Source organism: Melospiza melodia, chromosome 11 (genome assembly GCF_035770615.1).
Source record: "Melospiza melodia melodia isolate bMelMel2 chromosome 11, bMelMel2.pri, whole genome shotgun sequence".
Lineage (NCBI taxonomy): Eukaryota > Metazoa > Chordata > Aves > Passeriformes > Passerellidae > Melospiza > Melospiza melodia.
This window is the reverse complement of record NC_086204.1, coordinates 22,528,933-22,543,381: the sequence shown is the minus strand read 5'-3', so window position 1 is coordinate 22,543,381 and position 14,449 is coordinate 22,528,933. Positions and strand designations below refer to the sequence as shown.

The window sequence follows — 14,449 nt, the reverse complement described above, 5'->3', positions numbered from 1 at the left end:
TTACTTTGTTCTGTGATGTATTCCTTACACCAAGAAAAAAAGAATAGGAGAAATCCTATCAGTGAACTGTAACAAATCACACCTCAGATTCAGTAGCATTAAGATTTGACCTCAGCTGTTTTTCTCCAGAGTCAGAAGTGCCAGACTGAGTCCATCTGGAGTGTCTCTCCTGGCATTCAGCTTGACTTGTGACATGATACATTCAACCAGGACCTGTGAAGACAAACTCTCAGTTCTAAAGTCTGACATAATGGAAACCCAGGTTATGTACTTCAGTGATCATCAAATAACACGTTCTTGATACAACTTTAAATGCAGTTTTGCATTTAAAGGAGCGTCACTAAATTAGATAACAACCTGTCCTCCTAATTACATTTTTTGTTACAGTTAACAAGAAAAACACTTCCAACCTCTGAGCATGCAGACTCACGCTGAGACATGAGGAACAAACTGATTAATTTCATTAGCAGACATTGCCATGTCTAATAAAGCTGTAACAGGCCAACTGCTCTAATTTACACTCCTGAAACTCAGTCTCCCTCCAGTCACACTGTTGTTACACTTTCAGGGTGCCAAGAAGGGAAATGGATCTGGCAATTGTCACTGGTTGGAAGTACAAACAATTTTTCCCTTAACTGCATCGGCTTTGCAGAGTTACCAAGAATATAAAAGCATGAAGGTTTGCTGCAATCATTTAAGAGATCTGACTCACAAAGCAGGGATCACTCTATTGAGTTACAAGATGTCAGTTCACATAGTTACTAAACTGAGTGCCAGAAGTTGGGGAAATTAGAAACTATATTTTTTAAACATTTTTTTTCCCTAATTTTGTGCCCATGGCTTGTGCCAGGAGGAAATTGCTCAGGTAGATGACTCTTGAGACCTAAGAGTCTAATGTGTGAGACCTAAGCAGTGTTTGTGGGTTTGGAATAGATGCATGGGTTGCTAACACCATTGGCCTCTATCAATTAAATCATCAGATGAGGATAATTTATTGTTGTGGGGCCTGAATTGTTGTCTGTGGCAATACCTCAACATCACCCATGCTTTCCCTCTAGCTTCTGAAGAGATGAATAGAAGCTACAGGGTACTGATATTAAAGTAAAAATGAAACAGCAGTAGGAATTTTTAAAGTACAAGAATCACCAAGGGCTGGAAAGTGAGTTAAATTTTAACAAATTAAGATAAATGACCGCTTCAAGTCTGTGAAGAGGTAAGAAAATTCCTTTAACAAATTTCCCAGTATAAGACATCAGACAAAGCAATTGGTAGAGAATACTTTTAGAAAAAAAAACAAGATTCACTTCTCAGGAGATGATGTATAGCCAACATCACTAAAAGCTCCTTACCCTGAGCCTGCTTACATGTACTGCTAACCAAAAGCCAAGTCTGGGAAATCACAAACATATGACAATTTCCCTTCCTGCTGCTAGAAACTCTGCCTAATCTCCCAGCAAGCAGTCCCATTTGGCTCATACTCAAAGCCTGAGAGCGATCCCAGTTTCCTATAGCTTAATATAATTTGTATGCCAATTCAGTGAGCAGAGGCATTACAAGAACCTCCTGGCATGCTGACACCTCACCAGTGTCCATGAACTTTTCACAATCCAAGCAGGAAGGAGCAGAGCATGGACTGTTTCTGTGTTTTTCACCAGGCTGGCCAGCCTGTCCACTCCTCACAGGGCTGAAAGTCAATGTTCATATTTTACTTTGGTCTTTATTTGTATGACTACACAGATCTGAGTGCTGAGCAGCACACACCAATCCTTTACTTTGCAAAGCAGCAAGGAGCCCCATGAATTTCAGCCAACACTAGATCAAGCCACATGAGGTGAAAGCATGGGTAATAAGCCATTAGATTGACTTCATTTTCTCCTGTAGTTACTTTATGCCTTTTTAAACTTGCCTTAATTAAATTCATTCTCTAAATTTGCCTTAATTAAATTCATTCTGGAACATGAAAATTGCTCAGTTTCCACTCATCTGGAAAAGGCTCTTTTTAGGCCAGCAAGGCTCACCTTGAGGCATTTACTAGAGCCAGCTAGAGCCAGAATAGGAATCAGTGCTTACAGCTTGTAGAGATTGTTTTATTATCATGCATGTGCCTTTGCACACTGAGAATCACACCACACTTCTACTGTGCCAAGGTTTGTATTTTCCAAAAAGAAAAGATTAGTAGATAATGGTCTCAGAGAATTATCTGACAAATCAGTGTTCTATTTAAAACACAAAACCAACAGATGCTGCATTCCTCATGCATATAAATAATTGCAAGGTACTGAGGGGTGCTGCTCTTTACAGTACAGCAAGACAACCTGTGAAAATTAGTGCAACCATTTATCATCACCACCAATGGTTTATGTTTAGATGCAAATGCTCTTTGCAGAAAGCAGGTTTCCCAATGAAATCCCATCAGGAGCTACTGTCAGTGGTACAATCAACCATTTCTTGTAGTGCTTGTGAGCCTGGTTGTAAGGTACATATGAGACAGGTAAAGGGCAACCAGGGTGAACAGCATCAGGTTTGGAAGGGATCTTATAATGAGAGAGCAAAGAACTGGAAATCAGGAAACATGGACTATCTTCCAGGGCAGGTAGCAAAATTACTGTGTAACAAGGCAAGCCATTAGTCAGAATTAAATAAGTCAGGCTGAAATAAGAAGCATGTAATATCTTGAATTCACTGAAGCCTGAATTTGTGGTGAGAGCTCCATGAAACTGTTGTAGAAATTAATTTAATAATTAATAATACAAGGAATCATGGAAAAATCAGGCAGGAGGGGTTAATGGCATTTGAAATATAGGAGAGCTATTGTTTTTCTAATTCTAACCCGTGTTTGTACTTTCCTCTTTATCATGTCGACGTTTGCAAGCAATAAAAGGGCATTATGTGCTGGTCATTGCATCTGCTTTTGAGATAAATTTGTGTTAGCATTCCAAAGGGTCAAGGAACTCTTCCAGGGCAAACAAATTCTGGAGCACTGATGCCAGCTGGTGTGTATATAAAGTGGAAAATGGGAAAAGCAATTTACAGTGTTCCTGTTCCAGGGAGAAGTAACACCCAGAAGGAAAGCAAAAGAGGTGAGAAATTACTGCAAAACTGAAGAGATAGTTTTCTTCTTCTGTATAAATCGTTCTTTATATCTGAAAAGTCTAGGTACATAGAAGAACTGCAGTGCTTATTCAGATAAAATTATTCCAAAAAGTTAACAGGAATATTTAACTAAAGAATGAAGGATTAAATTAAAAATATGTACAAAGAATAATGCATTGATTTATGTAAAAAGTTCTAGATTTACCTTTATAGGTGACTAATGTACAGCCTGTCTTTAGAGAAATTTTATTCATAAAGACAAAACATTTTTGTCTTGCATTTTTGACCAAACTCTACAAAAGAGGCAGAAAACAATGGATCATATTCTTAAATATAAATTAGCATATCTCCAACAAAGGTGAGTATTCTATGTAATTTATCCAGCTCAGGTGGTGAACCCTACTATCTCACTTGCAGCTGTATTTAATGTGTAATTTCCAAGTGTGCAAAAAACTCTTCAGGTTTTAGAACTTATCAATATTTTCTTCGAATCTAGTGAAACATACAAATGTCTCTTGGAAGGTTTGAAAAATAATTCAGCTGAGTGGAATAAATTTAAAATAATTTTCTTAAATACTGAAAATTTTAATATGTTTTCATACATAGCCTGAATTATTGATGACTTTTATCACCACCAAACCTCAGAAATATGTAACAGAAGGCTGTGTTCAGTTATAAACACATAGGAAGAGAGAATGTGTCTTAGTATTTCTGTGTGCATCTTTGCTGAGCATTTTTATTTGATCATATATGTAGTATTTTAAATGCAGTCCTTCCTTTTAATGTTATGCGTTCTCCTAGAAATAAAAGATGTAAACAAAGACTTCTCTCCGTACAGGAAAAAACAGCTGAAGAACAATGCTGAGGTTTGCTATCACCCTCCTTGCTGTCATAACATCATCCACCTGCCAAAAACATGGATGTCTGGAGGGAGACACCCACAAACTGAAGCCAGGTCCTGAGCCAAAGATGCAAGAGTGCACTCTGTACTCTAAATGTAAGAGTGGTTTAATTTTTTCCAAATATGGTCAAGAAGTACAGCATTGTACACACTAATTGTTCTGGCATTTCCCCTAATTTCTCAAAAATATATAAGATGCAGTATACATTGTATTTGAAAAGCCTCCTTCATTGGCATTTTGCTGCATGCTAACCTAGAGTAAGATTCTGGGTCTTAACGAAGTCAGCTGTAAAACTCTCATTAACTTCATTTATTTTCTTTTCAAAATTCTGATGCAGTTTGCCTTTCTTGTAGTTCCAACTGCTTAAAAATGTTTACAGCAAAGATTATTTTGGTTTATTGCAATTTAGTATAAGAATTAATTGTAGCAGACACCAAATGGGAAAATTTGAAATCAAAATTCTATTGTAAGCAAAGTACAGTATTTATTAAAATTCTTCAACTCTTTTTTTTTCATGTTTGGTAGTTTTCAAAATTAGTATCCCTGGGGATGTGGCATCTGGCAGAACACTGGTAAAATTCTTGGGTCTGTCTGGACACAACTTGACAAAGCACTGTTTATGTCAGTCTGCCTCACCTGGAATTTACACCGCCACTTTCACAACCAAAATTATTAGAGCTTGAGTACATCTTCTAGTTACTACTCAGAGACTTTATCACATTATGGTTCAAACCAGACTCATCTTACACTTTGTGTCTTCCAAATACAGTGTTAAAAAGGAACACTTCTTAATGCAAGATCTTTGTTTTACTCCCAACAGTTTCCTGTTGCTATGCAGACTTCACAGAGCAATTGGCTCGTTCCCCGGTAATTAAAGTAGGCGACAGCTACTGGAACAGATGTGGGCAGCTCAGTAAATCGTAAGTCAGCTTTGATGTTTGCTGTGTCCTGCTTCCCCTGATCCGGGCTGGAGCAGCCCCCAGCTGCTGATGGACATTAGGATACCCTAGAGATCATGTCACCCAGCCTAGCTCCCATCACCATTTCTCTATACCTGACCAGCCTCTGACTCTTCTCCTCTCACACAAGGCCACAAATCCCCAAGTCTACACAATTTCTGCCATTCTTTCAAGACAGGGTTATGTTTTTACAAATTTGGTTTCAGTAGAGAACCAAATCTTGCAATGCAAACCAGCCATAAACCCAGTAGGTGACAACCACCCTGCAAGTCTGTAGCTCTCCAACCATCATCCACCAGTGAGAGTGATCTGTAATGAATAGAGACCAGGCTTCTTCCTTTGTTTAGAAAGCACATCAACTAGATTGCTAAATCTCACACAAAAAAAAAAAAAGCACAGGAGTCCAGAAAGGAAAAGGCTGAAAAATTTGAATAAAAATTCTTGCAGTCTTTTGGGTTTTGTAACCATGAAAAATGTCTCCTTAATTAACATTTTTAGTACCCCGTTAGATGTTAAAGCTGTGAAACATGGCAAGTTATAGAAATAAAGGGATGAAAGTACAAAACAATTAAGCAAAAACAGATGTGAAAAAGTCACAGCTCTTGCCTGCCCCTCCCAGGAGAGCATCACAGTATGTGATTTTAAGTAAATTCAGCTGGGCTGTGGGAAAAATCTAAAGATTAGTGAAACCATGAGGCTACAGCACAGACAAAGCTTTATACTATAGTTTTAAACTACATTTTATTATCGCCTGGAATCGTTGTTGCCAGGAAAACTCAAGGCCTCAAAAGTTTACAGAAAGCTTACACAAATAGGGCTGAAATATGCATGGAAACATTTGTGCTGTAGCTGGCTGTGGTAATTGCACAGTCAGAGCCTGTGCACAATGCCAGAGGAATGAGTTTCAAACTTAGGCATTAACAGGGCCAAAGGATGCTTTTCTGTGTTTTTCTCCTAATCCGTAGTATTGCATCCACATCAAAGCAGGCCTAGAAAACTGAGGCTGTAGCCTTGATGCTCAGAAACAGGCTTATTTGTGGCTTTTCTCATCCACCACAGCTGTGAAGATTTCACAAAGAAAATCGAGTGCTTTTACCGGTGTTCTCCAGATGCTGCTTACTGGACCCATCCCAATGACACTGCTGCTATCCAGGCTGCTCCATTGTGTCAAAGCTTTTGTGATGACTGGTAGGTTCAGCTTTTTAATCAAAGTATTTTTATTTAGTTTTAATATGCCCGTGATTCAGTGGTGTTAAATCACCTTTTCTCTTGTTCTGCTTCTGAATTTCTTGTTTGTTGTCTTTGCTTTTCTTTCTGCTAAGCTACTGCCCCCAAAATAATAATGACACAGGCTGTGAATGCAGGATGGGGACACTAAGATGAGTTTAGTGACTTGGGGACAGCACTGCCCTGCTCTGGGGGAGGATGCAGTGCAGTGGAATCATGACAGAGGAGCTCCTGCCACACTGACAGGCACTGGCAGCAGCAAGGGCCTGCCCACCCTTTGGAAAGTCCATGTCTGTGAAATATCATTCCTGCAATGAGCATTTTCAGTATGAATACTTGATCATTACATGATACATTTGTTTTGCATGTATAAAATGCACTACAAAATCAGGAAAGACATCAACTCATGTGGGATTTCAACAAATTATTGTTACAAATTAGTGTCATTCCTTAATTTTTCACCCTTGACCTTATCCCTACTATCATCACACTCTCTAAAATCTCTTTTAAAAGCCTGAATATCAGAGAGAATTGCAGCCAACTAATGCTAAAATTATTAATAGCAGAGAGCAGCATAATAGCATTGAATTTTGTTTCCTAAAACACAGCATCAGAGAATCACATTATGTTTTGAGTGCAAGGCACATGGTAGGGCAACAGAGCACCCATCTGTGCTTAGTGTTGGGGTAGGAGAATTATATCCATGTAGGGTACTGAGATTTTTCCACTGGTACTTATCCAGCATATATCTCTCCCTCCCTCTCTCTCCTTTGCCTCCCTGTTTTGAGATGTTGGATCTTAAAAACATCACCATGGGACACATAAACTCAGTCAGCACCTTATGAATGTTGTGCCCAGTCACTGGAGGAACTTGTCTGGATGTGTGTGTGAAGCACAAACACCCCATGCTCTGTTCACACTATAAGATTATAAGTGCTAGCTTTCCATAAAAGTAATGGACTGTGAATGGTCTGGATCCCTTAGGCCACTCTGAAAATCATGGAAAACCATTACAGTACTCTAAAAATGTTATAAAAGAGCTTTTCTTAAAAGTACAGAAAATACAGAACACAGTTCACACAAGTTGAATATTATTGACATGTGGATCCATTTCCATTCCCTCCAAGGGCAAAATCATGTATGCAGTGGAGAATTTTGGTAGAATTTGTCTTCAAATATGTCTCCATTGCTTCGTGCCAGTGAAGGAAACAAGAAGCATAGCTTGGATTTGTAATGGAAATGAGTTTGAAAGCCTGATGTATTTCTTACCTTTCCTGGAGGTTTCTCTAGGAATGAATTTTATTTCTGTGTCAGGAAAATACACGTGCCTCAGGAACAGATTTGTCATGTGCAGTCTTCCTTGCTAATTTTTTTGTAATCTTCTAAACCAAATCCAGATGATTGACCTCTTTGAATATAAAGACTGAGACCTTGAATTTCCCTCAGTGCTCTGAATCTTAAAGTTCAGAACCAATTACCAAATATTGCATTTGGGTGTTAAAGCACTGGCATTGCCTGTGAGTTCTAGAAGAGATCTAATAGGCAAAATGATAGAATACTGTTATCTAAAACCAATGTGTCCCCAAATAAACAGCATGAAAAGTCTTTACTAAACTGTTATACCAAATGAAAGTGTAAAGATAGAAGAAAATGTGTGCTGTAAGTTTAGTTTGCATCTATTAACTAGTTTAAGCCAGCTTTATTGTATACGAGGTTTATACCAAAGTGTAAATCATTGCAGGTCAATTGTAGATCATGCAGGTCAATATTACATTGCAAAATCCTCAATTTTGTTCCCTGGGCACTTCCAGAGCCTGCAGGTAAACAGTACTTTTAACTTTTGGGGTGTAAACAGTACTTTTAACTTTAACAGTGGGGTGACTGAGAGCTGCTGCGCAGGATAACTGATTCCTTTCCAGTAGAGTCTCCTGGCAGAGAGAGGATCTGCTCTAAACAAGTCCTGAGCAATGATTTATGGCTCCTGTTGGTGTCACAGATGCCTGGCCTGAATCAAAAATGTACTGATGGCCCATTACCCTGCATGCTGCTCTGTGTGCCTGCCTAATGCCAGTGTCAAACCCATTCCCTCACCCTGCTTAAGGCCTCAGGCTAGAAAAGAGCCTGGACAGAATTCCCACTCTTTCTGGTGATTTAAAGTAACATTTTTTCATGTTCTATTCACTGGAGCCCTTTAGCATGCTGTAGCCCTGCTGGTGATGTGACCTAGTTTCTCTACATACTGTGAGTGTGCCTGCTGCATACTGTATGTCTTTGTGGCCAGAAATGTGCAGAGTATTCTGAATGAGCAGTGACTTAATTTAAAAGAAATCCATCTGAGTAGCTTGGGGCCTTCCTTTTCTTTCTATTGTTTTAGGATTCCTTGCTCTTACTAATCCTTAAACTATTGCTTTTGAAAGAGCCCAATGTACAAGTCACTTTCTCATTCACCTGTGGAAGGGCCCTGTGTCCTATAAAAGAGAAAGAGCTAATTAGAAAAAATACAGTGGAAAAGGCTTTAAAATAAAAATATTCTGCAATTAGTTCCCTAATACATAGGGAACTAACATGGTCAGGGAGGGTCTTTTAAGTATTAATGTTTCTCACATTTAGTTAAGGTTTGAATAAACAACTTAGCAGTTTCTGGAATGTAGAAATTAGACTTTTCACAAACCATGACTTTTCAGAAACTTGATTTCATAATCACTTCCATTGGGATAAAGAAAAACTCCTAACAATGGAATTAAGCTATGTCACCAGCTTATAGAAAAAAAACTTAGGTAATAATAGTGATTAGGAAACATTTCACCTTGACAAGTCAATAAATAATGGTGAATAAAAATATAAACACTTTTATTCATATATTTTATTCATATTCCTGAGGAAACCAGATGCATACCATGAATATTAATTTCTCATATTTTAGCCTCTATTTCCAGCAGAGCCCCTACCTCTGACAGCAGATTCAGGGGTGAACCCATTGAGAGTACATGTCTTCTGACCCAGAGCTGTTTACTTCAGGCCCTGGTTACCTTCCATCTGTTATTGCTCTTTCTCCCTCCAAAAAGCCCAGAAAACCAGTGTGAAGATACTGCAGATATGCATCTTCTGACCTTTCTGCATTTGCAAATCTACTGCAATGTCCAGTTCTCGTGACCACATGACAACCCACATATTTCATTTAGAAATGTAAGGCTGCAGCCCTCGTGATATCAAAACAGTTTTGAAACATGACCCTGAAGATTAAAATGACAAACAGAAAAACTATCCAAAGGCACTAATTATGAACACCATGCTAAACATGAACTTCCTGTAAGCTGTGCCTCATTATTTTGGCACTTTTAGTTACTGGTATGAATAGTCCTACAAGCCAATGAGACTAAATTTAAGAAGATGTTGACTGATTTGCAGAAAGTAAAGTCCTTAAGAAAGGTAAAAGCCAAAAAGTACAGCATAAAAGAGAAGTGTAAGGGAGGAAATGATGTAGGATAATGGTAAGTCATGAGATCTCTCATCACATTGACCACCCAGAACTCTATTCATTTCAGGCCATTTATCGGCTTTTTTCTACATTACCACTTACAAATTAAAAATAACTTAAAATTCAAGATTTTAGACCTATGCTTTAGAGGACTCTCATCTTTCTTTCTCTTTTTAACTTCTTTGAAAATGTCATTCTGAGGCAGACAGCCTATTAGCTTATAGTATTTTGGTTTTTGTGGAATTTCCTTATTTCAGTGCACATTCCTCATAGCAACTCCCCTGCCTGGCAAACATCATTCTTCTTGTCCCATATTAATTCATAAATACAAACTTTTCCCACATCTCCTTCAAGTGACAGTTCACCCTTAGCACACCTATGCTCTGTTATGATACTGAACAGCAGCATTCATGAAACTCCCTCTCTCCCTCTCAGGATTTCCTCCACTCAGAAACATCAGATAAACAAGCAGAAAACACCCACAACACAAACCCTTTGCTAAGTCTGTCAGTACAAAAGGTAGTGAGTGAACTGTTTAGCTTTCACGGGAATTTAGGTTTTCCTGGGCAGCTCAGAGTTTATGAACATGTCAAGCTAAGATAATGTGCACATTGCTTGAAGATCTGTTGCTAAGCTGCACTGTAATCACACCATGTTACTAACAAAGCCCCTGGACATCTCTTGGAGTTGAATCTGAGTCCAAAGAAAAATGTGAGAGAAGTAACTTTGTCTTCCACACTAATCTCCAGGTATGAAGCCTGCAAAGATGATTCCATATGTGTTCGTAACTGGCTGACAGACTGGGAGTGGGATAAAAATGGAGAAAACCACTGTAAGGATAAATGTATTCCATACCATGAGGTAAGAAAACCTGATCAACTGAAGCAGAAACTATGGCATTAGGAGTTCTGGGGTCTTTTCCCTGAATATATGGGAGTAAAATGCAATCTGCGAATTATTTTTACTTCAGCAGTTTCAAGCCATTCCTACATCAGACTTTTCAAGCACACAAATTTTCAAACATTCATTTTTATGTACAGCACTTACTGTAGGTAGATACATTTAATTAATCACTGTTCATTCCAATTGGGAAACAAAGTCCAAGAAACACAGATATTTTAACCCAGTGGGATTTAGAAAGTAAAAGATAAATGAACTTTGTTCATACAGAAACACTCAGATGCAATTCATAGTGTTCCTTACACAATATGGAGCTCTACATCTCTGTCTTTTTAAATTGGAATGTGAATTCCCCAACCAATGAGGAATTTTTGAAGTTTTTTTGCCTATTTGGTATCTTTGCCCTATTCTCTATTTCACCTTGTCCTTCTCCATCCCATCTTTCTGAGAATGTTTAATGGTTGGGATAACTGATATTATGAGCAAAAGTGTATAAAATGAGAACTGACATGACTTACAGGAGTAAGGCTGCCTGGAACCTTGTCTACAGACTTTTCCAGAGTCAGGTAGGACTTTTCTAGTGACTCAAGTAAGTTTAGCATCAGAGCAATATAATACAGTTCAAAAGTGTATTTGAATCTTTTTAACAGTTGAACTTCACTGAGTCCATGAAAAACTGCCCAAATTGAAGAAGTAAACAAAATTTAGGTGAAGTGCTTAGGGACTGGTAGTAAGGCTTGCAGATTCATTATTTTGAATTCAATTCAAGTGCATGTACTTCCAGAAGTCAGTTCAGAAACTGATATAAGTGGAAAACACAGTCCAGTTCATGCTGGATTGCTGTCTGCCTTGCAAAAGTGACACTAATCAGCAGACTCAGGAAGGTGGCCAAAAACAAATGGACTGTGGAAACTTACAGCTTAGTTTCCCAGATGTGCTAAATCATCAGTAGTTCCAGATGAAGTGAAAAACAAAATTATAATCTCCATAAATAATCTGCAGTCTCTGTTCAAGTTGTCCCCGTTTCAGAGATAGTTTTTAACCTTGAGTTCCCTTGCACTTATTTCTTAAAGAAAATATACCATCTGCAGGGAAAAACATGCAGCAAATTTCAGGGTCTTATCACTTGAAGCCAGGCACAGCTATTCCTCAACTAAATGGAACCACACCCTAAACTACCCATGTTTTTCACCACAAGTAGGCTTGCATGGTAAGTAATCATAAGGGTGAAATTTCTGCAGAGAAACTAAAAAACATACATTTCCCATATGAAGATTACATGATGTACAAACACTAGACTGCCTTGGTTTGGACTCAACTCGTGGAAGGGTTCTCACACATCAGAGCACTGTAGACAGTTCCTTTTTTCACACAGAGGAGCAATCAGCAGCCCTACATGTGATGTATGCAAGTGGTTCTAAGGCCCATTTGGGACAACTGCTGAATAAAGAACAAATGCTGAATATTAGGATGTGCAACTGACCATGGCCAGTTTTAGTCTTGTCATTATTCTCCCAGCTGGGTGCTCCCCAAGCAGTGTTAATGCACAGGCTAGGACATTTTCCAAGAAGTGAAAGAGTCAGAATCCTTTGCAGAAATTTAGGAATATGTTGGGGAAACAGACTATGTGCACCATGTATTTGCTGCAGCATTCTGATTATCCTGTGATCTTTAAGCAGAATTAGGAGGAAGGTAAAAATAAAATTATCAATTTAGCAAGTAGAAAAGTACAAACACATTACAGAACCTGTGGGACACAAGTATAGGGTGTATAAGGTCTCTTCCATAAAGAACTAAACAAACCCATGTGACAGGCTTTAATACTTTCTGGGATGATTTGCTAAAAGCAGGTAGAAATTCAGAACTGCACAGGAGCTGGAAGGAAATATCTAATGCTACTTAAAATCACAGGAATAGTAGGAAAGAAAGAGCTAAGATCTGCCTGCCCTGAGAACACAAGGAAAGAACAAGATGGAAGAGGTTTCCTTTTCTGACCCTGCTCCCAGTGCATCATCCAACCTCCATACTCCTTCTCCAGCACCTGCAGCATCCATGGCCCAAGCCCTGGCTAGGGATGGTATTGGCTGAGAAGTTGGTTTACAGACTACTATTGGGGCGATTTGAAATGGACTTTGTATTATTCATAAAGGATAGTTTTTAAAGGCAAAAGACAACATAATTTTTTGCACATGGGGACACAGGGAAGAAGTTGCTAATTTCTTCAGATAAACTCAAGCTGAGCAGGCAGAACATTGTCACAATGTGAGCTCAGCAAACAAGCAGTATCTTTGTTGTGTGGTTGACAGGTCCTATGACACAGGACTTACAAAATGCAATAGTAGCAAGAACAGAACAGTTTCACTTGATAAGGGTACAAGAAGCTGCAATTCGCAGTTTCTTGAGCCAGAAAGGCCATTGTCCCACTGGAAAAAGCACCTTGGAAGCTTGACAAAAACTTACTTTCTTCAAGCAGTTGTTAAATTATGTCTCTTTTCTTTGCCTGGAAGGTCCTGCCCGGCCATGAAGTACATTGCAGCAGGCACAATGAGATCCCTCGGAGCTGTGACTCCACTGGGCTCTCTCTGGCCTGTAAATAAAAGGATTCCTGTATTCAAAGCACTATCTGGCACTTTGAGCACTACTCAGATTTCAAGGCATGTCAGAGTGTCCTGACATGCTACAAGTTGTAAAAGCTCTCACACACAGCTTTAACTGTCAGCCCCAGAGAGCTGCTGGGCTGTCAGCCCCAGGGTGGAAACAAAGGGCAGCTGTTGATCCCTGCATTTTGTGTAACCACTTGCTCTCAAAACAGGCAAATTACTTTTGCCAGTTTTGGGACTGGGTAACATTTTCAGACATCTCAGAAGAGATGAAGCATAGCACACAACAGGCCAGTCAATTACTCCAGACAGTGTTTTTATATCCTGGTACAAATTTTTAAAAAGTGATAAATGTTGATCAATTTGATACAAACTGCTGTTCATTCAATTTCTTTAAATATAATGAGGCATTTCTTATTTGACACACAGATGTATGCAAATGGGACTGACATGTGCCAGAGTATGTGGGGGGAGTCATTCAAGGTGAGCGAATCCTCCTGCCTCTGCTTGCAAATGAACAAGAAGGACTCGATTGCAATCAAGTACATCCTCTCCAAAAGCTCAGAGGAAAGCTCCAGCAGCAGCAGCAGCAGCAGTGAGGAGCATGCCTGCCAAAATAAACTCCTGAAGTTCGAGAAGCAAAAGGAAGGTGAACAGAGCAGATAAATGCTGTTGGATGTATGTCAGCACAACAGAAGTCGTGGTGGAGGCTGGGCTTGGGGCATCATGCCAGCCTGCTTTATCCCTTCCTTTCTAGAACATAATAAATCAATGGCTGGTTCTACTAATCTTTCTCTGATGTTTTTGCATCTGCATCACAAAGCTCCAGACAGGCTAGCACAGGTGTAATCTTGTGACTTGAACTGAACAGCTACAAGCCTGAAGGAAACATCCAGGGATTGACTTTCAAAGAGAAGAGGCACAGGCAGCCCCTGCTGACTTAAGGTGGAACAGTGAGAACCAGAGACCTCTGGAAGGTCATGCCTGCCAGAATGCACCAAATCTTCAACCCAAACACCTCATTAGCACAGGCACACAGCACTCCTGCCACGAGTTACTCTGTGCCTGGGTCTGCTCAGATAAAGAAGAAATCTTCAGGCAGAAATAGGTCAGGGAGCCTGGCTACTGACCACTGAAAATGTATTTATTTTGAATCTTGAAAACAGGGATTTATAGTGTACTACATAAATCCCTGGATCCAAATATTGTCAGTACACAGCATACACAGTGTGTTGCACAGGACTTTTACCTTCAGAAAAGGCAGTGGAAAAGTCTCCTACAATAGTGAAA

General features: G+C 39.2%; 1 protein-coding gene and 1 long non-coding RNA gene across 2 annotated transcripts; one reads left to right on the top strand and one right to left on the bottom strand.

Moving 5' to 3' along the window:
- Positions 1 to 9,239, bottom strand: LOC134422801 (uncharacterized). The gene is made up of 2 exons (XR_010028945.1): positions 9,130 to 9,239; positions 1 to 213 (listed from the first exon to the last, which is right to left on the bottom strand). It is a non-coding gene; the product is annotated as an uncharacterized LOC134422801 (long non-coding RNA).
- LOC134422800 (riboflavin-binding protein-like) lies at positions 3,040 to 13,947 on the top strand. Its single transcript, XM_063165175.1, has 6 exons — positions 3,040 to 3,080; positions 3,932 to 4,090; positions 4,816 to 4,915; positions 6,014 to 6,142; positions 10,409 to 10,520; positions 13,589 to 13,947. The coding sequence occupies exons 2-6, from the start codon at positions 3,952 to 3,954 to the stop codon at positions 13,823 to 13,825; spliced, it is 717 nt and encodes a 238-aa protein (XP_063021245.1). The 5' UTR covers positions 3,040 to 3,080; positions 3,932 to 3,951; the 3' UTR covers positions 13,826 to 13,947.
- Positions 13,948 to 14,449: the final 502 nt, after the last annotated feature.

Coding starts and splice junctions, on each gene's coding strand:
- LOC134422800 (XM_063165175.1), top strand. CDS start 3,952: ATGCTGAGGTTTGCTATCACCCTCCTTGCTGTCATAACATCATCCACC. Junction 4,091..4,815: donor GTGCACTCTGTACTCTAAAT/GTAAGAGTGGTT, acceptor TACTCCCAACAG/TTTCCTGTTGCTATGCAGAC. Junction 6,143..10,408: donor CAAAGCTTTTGTGATGACTG/GTAGGTTCAGCT, acceptor ACTAATCTCCAG/GTATGAAGCCTGCAAAGATG.